This window comes from Camarhynchus parvulus, chromosome 18, assembly GCF_901933205.1.
Source record: "Camarhynchus parvulus chromosome 18, STF_HiC, whole genome shotgun sequence".
Classification (NCBI taxonomy): domain Eukaryota; kingdom Metazoa; phylum Chordata; class Aves; order Passeriformes; family Thraupidae; genus Camarhynchus; species Camarhynchus parvulus.
Window position 1 is genome coordinate 5,089,417 of NC_044588.1, and position 16,378 is coordinate 5,105,794.

Consider the following 16,378-nt stretch of genomic DNA (forward strand, 5'->3'; position numbering starts at 1 on the left):
ATGACTCCCCCATCTTCCTCACAGGTCCCCAGTAGCCCCACTCCCCCTCTCAGGTCCCCAAAATCCCCATTTTCACCCCAAAATTCCCATTTTCCCTCCAAAAACCCCATGGGGGCCCCGCCCACGTGTGTCAAGCCCCGCCCCTTTCCCCGCCCCATCTCAAATCTCTCGTCTCATTGGCTAACTCCCGCTAAGCTGCGCCCCCGACATGAGCCACGCCTTCCTCGTCCATCCCTCCTTATTCCCGCCCCCTTCCTCCGCCTCAGCCAATCGCGTCTCTTCACCCGCCCTCTCCTCCATTCCCATTGGCCGCCGGCCGGCAGCCCCGCCCAATGGCTGTGTCCGGAGCGCGGCCGTAGGTGAGGGGATGGGGGCGTTTAATGGCGGCTGAGGGGGGTCCGGGGGCGCCGAGGGAGCTCCAGGGGCTGCGGGGCCTTGGAGGGCCCGGGCCCCGCTCTCGGCATCGCCCCCGGGCCGCGGGGGTCTCACCCGCCTGGGGGTGCGTGGGGCCCGTTACCGTGGTCGTGAGGGGTCGGGGGCCTGGGGGTTTGGGGGGTTTGGAGGGCTCGGGGTCTGGGCCGGGGGTCTGCGGGGGTTGGGAGCTGGGGGGGCCTGGGGGGATCTGGGTCATGAGGGCTTGGGGATATGGGCTGGGGTCGTGGGGGGCTTGGGGCTGGGTTTGCCGGGTGTCCTGGGGAGGGGTCTGGGGCTTGGGGGCCATGGAGGGTTTGGGGTTGGGAGCCCTGCGGCTCTTGGTTAGAGTCTGGGGCTTGGGGGCTGGGGACCCGGGGGTGGGTGTGCTGGGGGGTCCTGGGGACATCCAGGAGCTGGGAGATTGGGCTTGGACCTGTGGCTGGGGTCCTGCGCCTTGGGAGTGGGGAAATTTGGGGAGTCTGGGTTTTGGGAGCTTAGAGGAAAGTGTGGGACCTGGGGGATCCTGAGGGGCTCAGGGGTTTGGGAGCTTCAGGGCTTGCCTCTGGGTCATAAGGGGGCTTGGGGGGGCATGGGGGGCTGGGGAGTCTGAGCTTTGGGGGTTTGGGGGGCTGGGGACTGCCGGGGCTGTGCTGGCCTGGGCTCCTGAGCCCGTTTTGCTGCCGTGAGCCCAGCGGTTTCCATGAGAGCCGTTTGTTTTGCCAAGGCTGTGGAGCCCGAGGCATTGCCAAGGGCTGTGGTGGAGCCCTGAGATGGGAGGCCAGGGCTGCCAGGGGAGAGGGTTTAGGGACAGTGTGGGTAATAAATGTAAAGAGATAAAGGAGTCTGGTCTTTTCCTGGATCAGCACTGGGGCTGGGAGGATGCAGAAGGGAAAAGGTGGGAATGTGCTGCCCTGAGCTGAGAGGGGGGCCCAGCTCTTCTGTGCCCCCTGAGAGGGCATGGGCACTTCTGAAGGAGCTCTGGGCAGGGGGAGCATCCCCTGAGAGCTGCTCAGGGGGTTTTTCAGCATGCCAGCTCCATGTGGTGTGAGCTGGACCTGCAGCCTGCACAGATCCGGCCGTTGTGGGTCCCTGGGCCTGGGATGGAGAGCAGGGCTTTTCCCTCCCTTCAGTCCTCGGCTGGAATCCTGGCCCATCAATGTGACAGCAGCCATAGGGTGAAAGCAGTGAGGAGCTGTCCTGGAGCCTCTCCAGGGCTGTGCTTGGGTTATTTGCCATGTGGCAATTTGGAGGTTTTGTCCTGCTGGGGAGCAGTTCCAGCTCTGAGTGCCGATGTTTGCCGGAGCTGCTTCCAGGCTGGCTGCTCCATGCCTTCCCCTCTCTCTGTGCTGTGCTGTGCTTCCAGGGCTCCTTCCTGCCGCTCCAGCATGAAGAGCACCCGGAGCTGCTGCTCTGTCCCGAGCTCTGACGTGGCAGAGCTGATCCTGACGGGGCTCCCGGCGCCGGTGTCGCGGCGCCCGGGCAGCGCCTCCCCTGCCAGGCTCGTGGCGCGCTCCGTGTCCGTGGCTGCTGATGGCAAAGCCAAGAGGAACGCCCCGGTGAGCCCCTGTGCTGTCCCTCCTGTGCCTGGCATACAGGATGGCTCCAGGCGTGGCCACGTCCCTCTTGCCCCCAGAGCCCCTGTCCTGCCCCTCCTGATGGTTCCAGGCATGGCCATGTCCCTCTCACTGTGGTTCCCCCAGCACCAGCCTGGCTTTATTCTGGTCCTGCCCTTGGCAATCACTGCTCATGGTTCTCTGCTGGGGGCAGAAGAGGAAGTTTCAGGATTCCCTCTTTTCCCTTCGTCGCCCTTCACCTCCCTGTGCCAATTTCCATCTGGAAACTCCCGATTTCCTGGTGTCTCCTGCTGGGGTGCCAGGCCCAGCCTGCCCCTCATGGAGCACCCCCTGTTCCTGCTGCCACACCAGGGGCTCCTGAGTGGGGGTTCCACAGAGGGAGCGAGCCCCAGGTGCTTGCTGGGCTCTGTCAGGACCCAGCAGCAGGATCCAGCCTGGTCTCCTTGCTGAGTAATCCCTTGGCAGCATTCCCACACCCTTGTTCCTGAGCTTGTGCTGAGGAACGTGTTCCTGCTGGCTCAGCAGTGCCTGAGCAAGGTGGCATTGCCCACTGCCTCAAGGGGAGCCTGGCAGCCCTAGGGGACTGGGAACTGCGTGTCCCACTGGCTGAGAGGGTGGGGAGCCTGCCTGTGCTGCTCCTGAACGTGGCTGCTGGATTTGTCCCTGCTGGATTTGTCCCTCCTCTCCACAGGAAGATGCGGGATCCCGGGCCATGAACAACCTGCGCAGGTCCAACAGCACCACCCAGGTGAACCAGCGAGTGAACAGCTCACACAGGTACAGCTCCATGTGTCCCTCTGCCCTCTGGGTGGCACTGGGGACACCCCACAGCCCACCCCTGTGTCCAACCTCCCTCGTCCTGGTCCTGAGGGCGAACAGGAACCTATCCAAAATACACTGAGCTATGTCATGCACTTCAGGAGTTAAAGCCTGGCCCTGGAAAACCAAAGTCTGGTGCTTTGGTTATTTTTTTGAGGAGGAGGTTCCTTGTTTAGGGTTCCATAGGATTACAGAATGGCCTAACCTTAAAGTCCCATGCAGGATCTCCTTCCACAAGATCAGGTTGCTCCAAGCCCCATCCAGTCTGTCAGAGTAGTGCCCAGATTCTGTGGGCAACCTGTGCCAAGGCCTCTCCACTGTCACAGGGAAGAATTTCTATGTGGGGAAATGGAGTGTACTTCTGTGGCTGTGACAAAAACCATTCCATTTGATTCTAACAGCCGTCATGGACCTTCCAGGCCATAACTGGGCTGTGTGAGGAGACAGTTCTCTGTTCCCAGTGCCCTCTGAGTTGGGATTTTCCATTCTCCTGTTGGTTTGTGCCCATCCCTATCAGCACACACCACCCTGGAACCCAAAACTGTGTAAAAACAAATCGTTGGTGGATTTTGTGGCCATGTAATGATTGTCCAGCCCCTTTCTCCTGTGTCACACTGGAGTTTCCAAGTGCCCTACATAGCCAGAGTGTGTCCTGTGGCTGTGAGTTGTCCCACAGTTACCTCTGTTCTCTCCTCTGTGCCTTCCCTGGGTCTGGATGAAGCTCGGAGCAGACAGGAGACTTCCTGGCCTTCTTTGAGGGTGACCCAATAGGAAGGAAGAAACTGGCAGCTCTGAGCAAAACCTCCCCAGAAAAGAAAACCACGTGGAATATCTTGGTGAGGATGGCAGGCTCTGGGAGTGGGTGGGCCAGGTTGGCTGTGTGCTCCTGGGGGTGTTTGAGGAGGTGGGTTTGGTGTCCTTATCCCTGCTGGGTCCATGGCAGGATGACCAGCCCCGAGTGTTCCCGGGCCCCTCTGGCTCCCACGGCCTCGAACCACCCACGGGCATGAGGAGGAAGGAAGCCACGGTGCTCCTGGCTGCCAACTTCACTGCCAACAACAGGTAGGACAGAGGGTCCTGGGGGGGAGAGTGGGTGCAACTGCATGGAGAAAACACCTGGAGGGGGGAAGCTGCTGTTTCTGACACTCCTGGTCTCCCCACTCAAGGAGCAACAAGGGCGCAATGGGCAACTGCGTCACCACCATGGTGCACAACAACTACTCCACTGCTGAGAAGGGCCCTGCTCCCAAGAGCTCCAACCAGGCTCCCAGTTCCCTCAAGTGAGTATGGGGGGTGTCCTGGCTCTGCAGCTGGGCTGGCCCTGGGGCCGTGTGGGGCACAGAACGAGGCTGAGTGGCTTCATCTTCTGTCCCAGCAATGTCGTCAAAGCGGCCTCGAACGAGGACGGGGAAGGCAGCAGCAGCCTCGTGAAGTCTCAGAAGAATTTCTCCAGCAACAACATCATGACCCACAACAACAACAACAGCAGCAGCAGCAGCAGCAGCGTTCCCCGGAGGAGGGAGGTGACCGAGGAGGAGGCTGAGAGGTGAGGGAAGTTGGTGCCAGGAGCTGTGAGGAGCTCCAGGGGAGCTTGTTCTTCTCCTGTGGCATTTCACACTGGGGAAAGGCCACTCTTAGTGCGCCTGCAGGTGCCAGTGCTGTGCTCTGCTGCACCTGGGGCTGTGCTGACCCTCCTGGCTGTCCCCACAGGTTCATCCAGCAGGTGAACATGGCTGCTGTCACCATCCAGCGCTGGTACCGGCGCCACTCGCAGCGGCACAGGACGGCGGCCGCGGCTCTGGGACGCCTGATGGCTGCCAAGAGGGAGGTTGGTCCTGTCCCCTGCTCTGTAGCCCAGACCACCCAACACCCATGGCCCACTGGCCACTGACTTGGGGTCCCTTTAATCCCCAGACCTGGGCTGTGAGAGTCAAGCGGCCTCTGGCTTTGCATCCAACCAGCCCCACCATGGTCCAGAGAGCTCGGGAGGGTCCTGTTCCCGCAGAGCTGTGCTGGCTGTGTCCAGGGATTAGCCTGGGCTGGATTCCAGCAGGAGCTGAGGCTCAGCACCACACAGCTCCAGCTCCCCAAGCCCTGTGACTGGCAACAGTCAGATCCTGGCAGTAGCAGCACAAGTCTCCCTGAACTGGCACTGTCTGGGCCACACTGCTGGCCAGAGAAGGGATGCCCCATCTCAGCTCATCTTAATGGATCCCTAAGGAGCTGCCTGTTAGAGTGACGAGGTTTCACAGCTATTTGTGTGTCCTTGTGTTGAATTATTTATCCCAGTAATGAAAAGCTCTGTTGCTCTTGCATGTGAGTCTATTTTTAAGCCTTGTCTCCTTGGTGGTGGCAGATCCAGATGATGATATAATAATAATAATAGTAATAATAATAATTGCATTGAGGATCCGATGAAAATGAGCTGCTCCAAAGTGGAGCTGTGCTGAGGGAGGAGAGGATGGAAAAACCACAAAGCCCAGACCTCCAGGCACACTGCACCTGCAAAAGGCATGCCAAGGGGAACACAAAACTACCACAACATCTCTTCCTCCATTGCTTTTTCCTTGGAATCAGCCTGAGCCCTAGTCTGCATTTCCTGCCTAGGGTGAGGGTTAGGGTTACACCTGGGGTTAGGGTTTTGAAAACCACAAGGCCCAGAGCCCCAGGCACACTGCAGCTGCAAAAGGCATCCCAAGGAGAACACAAAACTGCCAAGGCATGGCTGCCTCCATGGATTTTTCCTTGGAACATGCCCTAGCCTAATGCTGGGTTTATTGCCTAGGGTTAGGGTTAGGGTTACACCTAGGGTTAGGGTTTTGAAAAGCACAATACCTGGAGCTCCAGGCACACTGAAGCTGAAGCAAGCATGCCAAGGAGAAGAGAAAACTGCCAAGACATGGCTGCCTCCATGGGTTTTTCCTTGGAACATGCCCTAACCCCAAGTTACTTTTCCTGCCTAGGGTTAGGGTTAGGGTTACACCTAGGTTTCGGGTTTTGAAAACCACAAAGCCCAGAGCTCCAGGCACACTGCAGCTGCAAAAGGCATCCCAAGGAGAACACAAAACTGCCAAGGCGTGGCTGCCTCCATGGATTTTTCCTTGGAACATGCCCTAGCCTAATGCTGGGTTTATTGCCTAGGTTTAGTTATTCACCTAGGGTTAGGGTTTTAAAAAATAAAAAACCTGAACCCAAACAATGAAGCTGAAGCAAGCATGCCAAGGAGAAGAGAAAACTGCCAAGACATGGCTGCCTCCATGGGTTTTTCCTTGGAACCAGCCCTAGCCCCAAGTTACTTTTCCTGCCTTGGGTTAGTTAGGGTTACACCTAGGGTTAGGGTTTTGAAAACCACAATACCTGGAGCTCCAGGCACACTGAAGCCCAAGCAACATCCCAAGGAGAACACAAAACTGCCAAGACATGGCTGCCTCCATGGCTTTTTCCTTGGAACATGCCCTAGCCCAATGTTGGGTTTATTGCCTAGGGTTAGGGTTAGGGTTACACCTAGGGTTAGGGTTTTGAAAACCACAATACCTGGAGCTGTGGGTGCCCCTCACACTTCTCAGTGGCGGGCGCTGGAGAACTCTCAGTAATGTTTTTGACCCTCATCTCTGGCAGGAAAGGCAGCAGCGGATGGAGGAGGGGAATATCCTGGATTTGCAGGAGAGGAAGGAGGAGGAACGCCGGAAGATCCGAGAGGAGAAGGCACGCTTGGCCCGGCATGCTGCCATCCAGGTAGGGCCATGGCCAGGCCTGTGTGACACCATTTGCTGGCATCATCCAGCGAGGCAGAGAGGCCTCTGCATCTCCAGAGACGTGGCACGGGGCAGGAGCAGAGCCAGCCTTGGGAGATGGAGGTGCCACGGAGCAGTTTCCTCCTGTGCTCCTGCCAAGCCTTGGCAGCTCATTCTGAGCTTGGGAAGACAGGGCTGGTTTTTATGTGGTTCTCAGGAAAATGGTGACCACGTTGAGACAGGGACACTCCAGGCTCCATGGAATGGCCGAGGATGTGTGCCCTGGGAGTGGGACCCTCGTCAGGAGCAGGCTGCCTCCAGAGAGGGCTGAGTACCACTCCAGATCCCTTGGCAGGAAGCAACACGTCATTGTCACCCTGCCCTTGCAGCTGGTGGTGCAGATGGGGTTGGCACAGGCTGCAGGAGTTGGCAGCAAAGCTGGGGATGTTTTAAACCCCAAATTTTCTTTGCCCTAATTGGAAATGTGTTCCATCAGGGGAGGGGGTTGGGGGAGACACATCAGTGAGCAGCTGGAGGATGCAAAAACACTGCCACAGCCTTGCAAACACAGGCTTGTGCCTTCCCAAGGCTTCAGGACATCCATGGCTCCTCTGTCCCCGCAGGAGCTGCAGCAGAAAAGGGCCCGGAAGGCCTCGGAGACGAAGCCCTCGGCAGAGGAGCAGGTGCTGGTGAAGGAGAGCAGGAGGGTGCCCAAGAAGAAGCCTGGTGCCAAACCTGCCTCAGCCAGGAATGCCAGCCCAGCCAGCAGCCTCACCAAAGCCAACAACGCCGGTGAGTCCCTGTGGAGTGTCCCCAGAGCTTTGGGAAGGAGGGGTTTGCTCTGAGGAGCTGCTTCCCAGGGGCTGCCTGGGGCCAGTACCTGAGGACAGCCTGGTTCCTGCAGAGGCCAGTTCCCCCTCGGCAGCCTCGGAGCTGGAAGGAAGCAGCCTGGGAGCTCTTGGTTCCGTGCCCTTGCAGGACCCTGGGGCAGAGGACAAACTGCAGGTGGGTCTGGCTGTGCCTCCTGGGGGCCCTGGCAGCAGCTGCTGTGCCAGGGCAACATCAGGCCTTTGCTGGCTTCTGGGGAGAGCAGAAAGCTCTCTCATCTTCTCCCTTAGGATGTGAGCTCCAGGGAGACAGGTAATGAGGACCTGGAGACAGCAGTGGCTGCTGGCAGCAGGGCTCCATCCAAGGTCACTCTCAACGAGCTGCTGGATACGCTCCGGCTGCTGGAGGAGGAGCCAGAGCTGCTGCCCCCACCCAAGCTCCTCAGGAAGGACAGACATGCCTGGATGGACAGGGTGAGCTGGGGGGTGAGGCTGCTGTGCCCATCCTTGGGCAGTGACAGCTGCCTGGGGAGAAACAGCCGGGCACTGCCAGGAGGAGCTTGGAGTGGGTGATGGAGGAATTTGGAGGAGGAGATGGAGGTGGTAGAGGAATTGTTTGGTGCATTGAGGGCTTGGATGTTTGCAAGGAATAGCAAGCCATTCAAAGGCTGTGGTGGGACAGGGTTTAGCCCAGAGGACGAGGCTGGTTACTGGGCTCCAGTGATGGAGACAAGCCAGCACCTCTTCTCCCAAACCTTCCCCTTGGTGCTCATTCACCACGGTGCATTCCCAGCAGGAGCCCAGCTCCAACTCCCTGACTGCTGATAACTTGGAGAAGTTTGGGAAGCTGAACCACCCTCCAGGGGTTCCTGAGGACGGGGCTCTGCTCTCAGAGGCCAAGCTCCAAAGCATCATCAGTTTCCTGGATGAGATGGAGAAGTCAGAGCAGGAGAGGCCCAGGTCAGCTGCCTCAGCCACGCAGCGGGAGGTGAGTCTGTCTGTGGTGTGGGATTCCATTCCTGGTGGGAATCATCCCCTGTCTCCCTGTCCTCATTCCAGGTGGTTCCACCACCTTCTCATCATGTTTTCTCTGCTGTGGCAGAGCTTCCTGTTGGAAGAGGAGCTGGCTCACGTGGAGCAGGTGTCAGCGGTTGCCACGGAGGTGACAAGCTCCATGATGAGGCTGAAGCTGGAAGTGGAGGAGAAGAAGAGAGCCATCAGCCTGCTGCAGACTGCTCTGGTGTGTCAGCCTCACATGTGCTTCTTGGGGCTATGAAGCACAGGATCAGGACTACCCCTTGATTTTACAGAATCATGGAATTGTTTGGGTCGGAGGGGACCTTAAAGATCATCTGGCTGCGACCTGGGCTGAGCTCCCTTCTCCTCTGTCCTGGGGGGCTGGGTGTTCCTGCTGACAGGGATGGGAGATATGAGCACCAGGGCTTTGCTTTAGCTCTGTCCCTCGTTTTCCTGGCCTGATGGTGATTTCCATGTTGTATCTGACCTGTGTGACCCCACAGACCCAGCAGCGGGAACTGACCGACCGCCACATCAAACAGACCGAGAAGGAGCTCAGCCAGCAGCTCAGGCTGCAGAGGGAGCAGTATGAGGCAGCTATCCAGAGGCACCTGGCCTTCATTGACCAGGTAACCCTCATCCCAGCTCCTGAAGGCAGAGCCTGAGGTGGCTGCACCTGCCTGATGCTGGCTCCTCGCCCTGCCCAGCTCCTCGATGACAAGAAGGTGCTGAGTGAGAAGTGTGAGGCTGTGGTGGCAGAGCTGAAACAAGTGGACCACAAGTATGGCCAGAAGATCAACCAGATGCAGGAGCAGCACGAACTGGTGAGGGGGCAGGGAAGATGGGGGGATGTATGTGTGCTGATTTTGCTCAAATGGGGCCTCTGCCTGGAGCAGCACGGTCTCTGCCACTCCAAGGAGCTCTTCCCTGTGCACAGAAGGTTCCTGTCACCACAGAGCTTTGTCCTGGCTCCCCATAAGGCTCCTGTCCTTTGCTGCCCAGGGCCAGGAGCATGGCACTGACCAAGGGACAGTGTAAACTTCCAGGCTCTGCTTGGAGAGACCCTTCCCACACATCTGGCACAGGTTGCTCCATCCCTGGAAGTGTCCAAGGCCAGGCTGGACAGGACTTGGAGCAGCCTGGGGTAGTGGAAAGTGTCCCTGCCCATGGCAGGGGTTGGAACTGGATGAGCTTTAAGGTCCCTTCCAACCCAAACCATTCTGTGATTCCACAATCCTGCTGAAGGCAGAGCTGTCCCAGGCTGGGGGTGCCCGGGGTGCAGTACTGGCACAAACCCAATGCCACAGAGGAATTTTGCTTCTCCTGTGAATGCAGACAGCTCAGATTGCCCTGTGCCAGGCCTGGCAGGAGGGCAGCACCACTGGGCTCATCCCAGCTCTGCCATCCCTCCCTCCTTGTCCTTGACCTTGGAGCTGAGCTCATGCCTGAACAGACCATGGGGGTCCCTTGGTCTCTGGAGCAGGCTCCAACCACACAGGCTCCTGGCCAGTCCTTGGCTTGTCCCTGTCCTTGTCCCTTGTGCTGTCTCCCCTCGCCCCCATGGACTCCTGCCCAGCTCTGCCCTGCCTGTGGCTCCCACAGACATGGCTCTGTGGATTTGCCTCTCTCCCACCATTCCCCTTCTCTCTCCATCCCCTCCTTTCTTTCTCCCCAGGTCTGGCGCACTTTGGGCCCCTTTTGTGAGGTAAATGTGGTCTTTGCTCTCTTTTGTGCCTTGCCCTCTGCTCTCGTGCCCTGGCCAGCTCTGGCCCTGCTCCAGCACCTGCCAGAGGGTTTTCCATGGCAGGGAGAGGGAAGGCTGGAGAGGAAAGCACCATCACACAGGCACAGATGGGCTGCCCTGCATGCAGGGACCCTGGGCAGCCCCCAGTTCCCCTTCCCTCTCTGTTGGTGCTCTGATATCTTGGCAGTGAGCATTTCCCAAGGGGATGGAGGAGAAGGCACTGGTGGGAGAGTGTGTGGCCACTTCTCTGGGCTGGAAGAGCACACCTGCCCAGGGCTGTGCGTGTATCCAGCTCCACAGCTTCCTTCTCAACAGCCCGACTTCCCAGGGCTTTTCTCTCCCAGCTTCTCTGAGGTTTTCCCATTTGCCTCCAAACAGGAGATTAAGAAACTGAAGGAACTCATGAGCGCAACTGAGAAAGTCCGGCGGGAGAAGTGGATTGAGGAGAAAACCAAAAAGATCAAAGAAATCACCGTGAAAGGTACGGGCAGGTTGCCTCAGCCCCAGCTGGAGCCAGGGCAGTGGTGGAGTGCTGCAGGAGAGATTGGGGAGAGCTCCTTGGTGTGGGCAGTGTTTGCTCCCTGGTTTTGGTGGAGCACATGACCCCTCTGTGCTCATCCCCCGTTCCTGGCAGCCCCTTTGAGCTGGCTGAGGGTACCGGGTGGGATCCAGCCCGAGCCATGCCCGTCCTTCCCCCTGTGCCAGGGCTGGAGCCGGAGATCCAGAAGCTGCTGGCCAAGCACCGTGAGGACATCCGGCAGCTGAAGCTGCTGCACGAGGCCGAGCTGCTGCAGTCGGACGAGCGGGCGGCGCTGCACTACGGGCGGCAGGCGCAGGAGCTGCGGGGGCTGCTGGAGAGGGAGAAGGAGGAGCAGAGCCAGCGGGAGCGGGAGCGGGCCCGGCAGAGGTGAGTCACCCTGGGCTCAGCACTGCCTTGGGGCTCTCAGATCTGGGGTGCTGTCCAGCACCAGGCTGCTCTGGGATCCCAGTGTTTGCAGCTCCACGGAGAGCAGCCCCTTTCTCTCCACCGGCCTCGGGTGGGTGGTGCTGCTGAGCTGGGAGCATCCTCTGGCATCATGGAGAGGCCGAGTGCTCGAAGGCATATCCCTGCAGTGTGTGTGTGTCCCACAGGTGTGAGCAGCAGCTGGAGCAGGAGGAGCAGGCGCTGGAGCTGCAGCGGCGCCGCCTCTATGCCGAGGTGGCCGAGGAGAAGGAGCGGCTGAGCCAGCAAGCAGCCAGGTGGGCAGGCTGGGGTCTAGGGGCAGCCCTGAGCTGTGGGGCTGGGCTCCCTGGTCAGGATTTCCATGGGAAGAGGGGCTGGTGTGGATGCTGGGAGCTGTGTCTGTGCAGGCAGCGAGCAGAGGCAGAGGAGCTGCGGCGGCAGCTGGAGGCCAACAGCTCAGCCCTGACCCGGGCACTGCGGGATGAGTATGCCAAGGAGAAGGAGGAGCAGGAGAGGCAGCACCAGGTCTGGTTCCCCTCACCTCCAGCCCTTTGGGTGCTGGCACCACCAAGCCTTGGACCCCATAGGGGCAGCCCCAGCAGCTGCTCCCAGCCAGCACAGGAGAGTCCCAGGGCTGAGCTGTTGTTTTCTCTTCTCCTCACAGGCAGAACTGAAGGTGCTGAAGGACCAGCTGGAGCTGGAGAAGCAGGCCTGGGAGGCCAACTATGTGAAGAAGGAGGTAGTGGCAAGAGCTGTCCTCCAGAGGTGCTGCCCATGGGCTCTAAGAGGAATTTGAGGGCATGTTTGCTGTCTCCATTGCAGGAAGCCTGGCTGCTGTCCCGGGAGCGGGAGCTGCGGGAGGAGATGAGGAAGGAGAGGGACAAAGAGATCGAGCTGGTGATCCAGCGCCTGGAGGCTGACACGTCCTTGGCCAAGGAGGAGTGCGAGAGGGCAGCGGAGAGCAGGTGAGGGGGAAAGGGAGGAGGGAGGTCCCACGTCCTCCAGAGGCTGGTCCCTTCTCCCTGTCCCCTGGGCATCTCTCCAGTGAGCTCTGGAGCAGTGTTAGTGCAGGAAGGAGCAGCTCACAGGGCCAAAGTTCACCTCTCACCTGAGGAAACAGCCCTGGGTCTCATGTGGGGCAGCTCTGCCCTTGCTGCTGTGTCCTGATCCCTCCTGCAGCAGGAATGGGGCTGGGATGAGCCAGGCAGCAGCACAATGAGCCAGGCTGCCCGTCCTTCCTGCCCACAGGATCAAGAGGATCCGGGACAAGTACGAGGTGGAGCTGCAGGAGCTGGAACACTCGGAGAGGAAGCTGCAGGAGCGCTGCAACGAGCTCAAGGGGCGGCTGGCCGAGCTGGAGGGGGAGAGCACCCGGCTGCAGGGGCTGCTGAAGCACAAGGAGCAGGAGCTGGAGGAGATGCGCAAGGTGAGCCAGGAGCAGAGCCAGGCTGTGTGGGAGCAGCTGTCCCCGGGGCACAGAGGCCTGACTGAGGGGATGTGGCAGGAATTTGCAAGCAGGCTGGTGGGGATGGAGGAGGAGAATGCGCGGCTGAAGGCAGAGATGGCGGAGCTGAGGGCCCGGCAGCACCTGGAGCTGGACAGGCTGCTGCGGGAGAAGGACCACGAGCTGGAGGAGGTGCACAGGAGGTGAGGAGCCTGGGTGGGGTGCACGAGCTCAGTGCTGCATCCTTGGGAACACTTCCCAAGTTTCCAGCCCTGTCCAGGCAAACCAGGCAGAAGCCAGTTGTCTGAACTGGCTGCTGCTCAGGCGCCCTGAATCCTCTGTCCCTTGTCACCGCTGGCCTGCTCTGTGCCATCGTGTCCCCAGGGCTGCTCCTGTGCCTGCATGCAGGGCATGAGTGCCAGGAGAGCCAGTGCAGCACAGCTCTGTGTGCGTTCCTCCCTGGCAGGAGCCCTGGCCAGGATCACTGTCACCTCCTGGGGGCTCTCTGTGGCTCACACAGGATACCTGTGACTGCAGCCCTGTGATCTTCTCCAGAGGGGCAGAGCCCAGGGTCAGGGCACAGCCACAGGGGCTGAGGGCAGCTGGGACATTCCCAAAATGCTGTGATAATTAAATCTTGGGAAGCTAATGTGCCTTTCTTCCTGTAGACAAATTAGTCCACACTACACAGTGCAATAAAGGTGCTGCCAGTGTGTGATGGCACCTGGAGCCCAGCTGTGCCTGGGGGAGAGGGGCTGAGCTCCCAGGGCTGAGCTCCCAGAGCTGCAGTCCCCCCTGGGGCAGGGCCCAGCCCCGTGTTTGGCACTGGGGTGCTCAGCCCCTGTGTCCATGTCAGGGTGAAGGCGGCGGTGCTGAGGAAGGAGGAGAGCATGAGCAGCCTGCGGAAGCAGTACGAGGTGAGTGAGGGCTCCTGGCCCTGCCCTGGCTGTGGCTGGGCGGGCACGGCGAGCTCCCTGTGCCCTGTGCTGTGCCCTGTGCAGGCGGCCGTGCAGAGAGCCAGCCTGCTGGAATCGCTGCTGCAGCGGCAGCGGGAGCTGGCTGCCGAGTGACAGTGACATCCTGCGGGCAGGGAGCGGGGCTGGGCCGGGCTCGGGCCCTCCCCTCCCTCCTCCCCTCTTCTCCACAGCCTGGTCCCATTGCTCTGGCCGTGCTGGGACACTTGGTGGCCTTTAGATGCTTGGGAGTTTTGTTCTGATAATAAATCTCTGATGGTTTCTACAGCTGTTTCTATATTTGTGCAAGTCAGTGCCCGGGCACAAGTGGCTCTTCCACGAGCTCTGTGTCCACTCCCACCTTCCCAACCCCATTCCTGCATCCCTCCCTTTGCTCTGAGGGTGCCCAGCACCCCAATCTGTGCCTTGGGTCCCGTTCTAAACTGAAATGTCCAGTAGGATGCAGGGAGGCAGAGCCAGGGCAGGATGTGATCCCACAGCCTCTGCCACCTGCAGATTGCTCCACACCCCCCGACAGGGCCGGGAAGTGCCTGGGCTGGGCCGGTGGCGTCTGTTTCCTCTCGGCTGGGGTGTGCAGCCGCTGTTGTCCCTCCCCCGGGCCGGCAGATGTTTTCTCAGCAGTCCCTGGTGTTTCCCATCCGTCCTGCTGCTCCGTGCGCCGGGGCAGGGACACGGAGGGTGCCTGGGTCCTGCCCAGCGGAGCCGTGGCCGCGCCGGTCTCTGTTTCCCTCTCCCCGCTGTGCCAAGCTGGACAGCTCATCCCAGTGTGCCGGGAAGGGCCGGGCACGGCGCTCGTTCCGCTCTTGTTTCTTTCCCAAGGAGTTTCCTGAGCGTCGCTTCCCACCCCGGCCCTGCCCAGCCCGAGCCAGCGGCTCGGGGAATCAGCCGTGGGAGAAGGGGGCTCACCCACCCACAGCCCGGCCAGGGGTGCTGTGCCCGTGCCCAGCCCTGTGGCTCCGGTGTGGCACCCCGAGCTCGGTGCAGCATCGCCGCTGTGGGGTGAACACCCACCCACGGTGCCCGGGGTGTGCCCGGCCCCGCTCCCGCCGCTCCCGGCCCCTCCCCGGCATGGCCCGGGCTAATTTCTAGGCCAGTGCCCGGTTCAGGCATGAATAAATCAGCGCCGTTGCATAACGGGGATGCGGATTTTCACCGGCTGGCTGCCCGTGCCTCCGCCCGCGCCCCCCGCCCGCACCCCGGGCTCCCGCGGGACCGGCACCAGCCTGTCCCTGTCCCCGTCCCTGTCCCCGTCCCTGTCCCCGTCCCTGCCGAGCCGCTCAGCCGCGCTGCGGGCTGTGCCAAGCTCCGCGGTGAAGGAGGAGCCCCCCGTGCCCCGGGATCGGCGGGGAGCGGTTCCCGGTGGCCGGGAGGGAGCTCAGGAGGAACTCAGGGGGCTTTTGGCAGCCGAGCGGGAATCGCGGCTCAATCTGGTGTCTGCCCGGGACGGGATTAGCTGCGGCCCCAGACAAATCAGGCGGGAAGCCGGAGCGAGTGGCAGGATCCGAGCAGGGTAATCTCCCCTCGGCAAGGATCTGTAATCTCCCCGGCTAATTGGGGCGGCGGCAGCGGCGCTGCCCTGACCGGGCGGGGATGTCAGGGGAGCGGTGCCACCCTGCGCCTCTGCCGGGGCTGGGCCAGCGCTGCCACAGCCCCGACCTCAGGGCTGCACCTGAGGGGCTCCCTGAGGCTGTGGGCCTCGATTCTCCTGCGGGCTTTTCCCTTTTACAGCCACGCTGGAAATCTGGTGGGAAGCAGGACAAGCGGCAGTGGATGGGTTTGGGCGGCCATGAGAGCTCAAACCTCCTCCTGGCTGTGCCAAATGGGGCTATGGGGGTGTCACCTGGGCACGGGGGTGCTGGGGCGTGGGGCTGCTGTGCTTGGTGTCCCAGCTGAGCTGGGGATTCCAGGTCTTCCCAAGGAGGGCAGGGTGGCACAGCAGGGCTGGGCAGGCACACACTCCTTTCTCACCCATCCCTGTCCTAGTGTCATCCCCAGTCCATCTCTGTCCTTGTCTTCTTTCCCATCTCATCCTCAATTCCATCCCCACCGATCCCAGTTCTCATCCCCATCCTCATCCTCATTTTCCTCCCCATCCCACCCTCTCCCAGACACAGGAGGGAAGGGACACCGGGCACTGGGGCTGCCACCCCCAACACAACATCGGGTGATTTTATCCCCTCCCACTCACTGAACCCCCTGCCTCTTCCCAGTGCCAGGGAGGCCTCAGCTCGTCCTTGTCCCACCCCCCCTGGGACCAGCTGAGTGTGCTCGGGGTGCTGGGGGTGGCTGGGCCCGGTGGGTGCCTGGGGTGGGCTCAGCACAGCCGCCCACCCCATCCCACCTGGCTGTGACTCAGTCAGTGCCGGCTCAGCCACACAGAGAGTGGGGCTGGCCCTGAAAACCACCCCAGGGGCAAGTGGCCACCCACTCCTACAGGACCATGGCTCGTCCAGAGGGCACCAATGGCACCAAAGCACCAAGAGACCCAAATGCTTCTGCACCAGGTGAATGCGGCTGTACCAGGTCAGTGCCACCTTTGTTCAGCTGCTCTGAGGCCCAGGAGGGCTCATGATGGAGCTCAGGATGTCCCACATGTGGGGTCAAGGCTCTCTGCACATCCAGAAAGGAGCAGGGACCCAGTGGGGGGGGATGACGGGAGCAATGGGATGCCCATGAGCTGCACCCCGCTGGGGGTATCCAAAATGAGTGATGGGGCATCAGCCTGCTAGCCCTGGCAGAGGGACTGGGGGTCCTGTGGGACAGAGCTGCTCCAGAGCAGAGAAATGTGGAGGCAGGGGAGAAGGGAGAAACTGGCTCCAACGTGTTTATTCTCCCAGCAGCCGGTAATTTTTCCAGGCCTGTATCTATTTGTGGCAACGTGACATGTG

General features: G+C 60.7%; 1 protein-coding gene across 10 annotated transcripts; it reads left to right on the forward strand.

Annotated features, from left to right (window-relative positions):
• Positions 1–317: 317 nt before the first annotated feature.
• Positions 318–13,669, forward strand: CEP131 (centrosomal protein 131). 10 transcript variants are annotated; one of them, XM_030961955.1, is made up of 27 exons: positions 318–359; positions 1,778–1,970; positions 2,680–2,765; positions 3,529–3,643; positions 3,751–3,869; positions 3,974–4,087; positions 4,183–4,353; positions 4,518–4,635; positions 6,426–6,542; positions 7,165–7,333; positions 7,446–7,546; positions 7,660–7,842; positions 8,162–8,356; positions 8,471–8,608; positions 8,889–9,014; positions 9,093–9,209; positions 10,061–10,090; positions 10,508–10,610; positions 10,835–11,036; positions 11,243–11,368; positions 11,480–11,597; positions 11,737–11,811; positions 11,895–12,037; positions 12,321–12,498; positions 12,577–12,719; positions 13,373–13,433; positions 13,518–13,669. In XM_030961955.1, the coding sequence occupies exons 2-27, from the start codon at positions 1,800–1,802 to the stop codon at positions 13,584–13,586; spliced, it is 3,288 nt and encodes a 1,095-aa protein (XP_030817815.1). In that variant the 5' UTR covers positions 318–359; positions 1,778–1,799; the 3' UTR covers positions 13,587–13,669. The 10 variants fall into 10 exon arrangements, with proteins under 10 accessions (XP_030817815.1, XP_030817806.1, XP_030817809.1 ...); XM_030961946.1 differs by having other exon boundaries at positions 12,321–12,719; XM_030961949.1 differs by having other exon boundaries at positions 11,261–11,368; positions 12,321–12,719.
• Positions 13,670–16,378: the final 2,709 nt, after the last annotated feature.

Excerpts from the sequence above, each read along its gene's own strand:
- CEP131 (XM_030961946.1), top strand. The coding sequence starts at position 1,800 with ATGAAGAGCACCCGGAGCTGCTGCTCTGTCCCGAGCTCTGACGTGGCA. Across the intron at positions 7,334-7,445 it reads CACCAAAGCCAACAACGCCG|AGGCCAGTTCCCCCTCGGCA; the intron begins GTGAGTCCCTGT and ends TGGTTCCTGCAG. Across the intron at positions 8,609-8,888 it reads GCCTGCTGCAGACTGCTCTG|ACCCAGCAGCGGGAACTGAC; the intron begins GTGTGTCAGCCT and ends GTGACCCCACAG.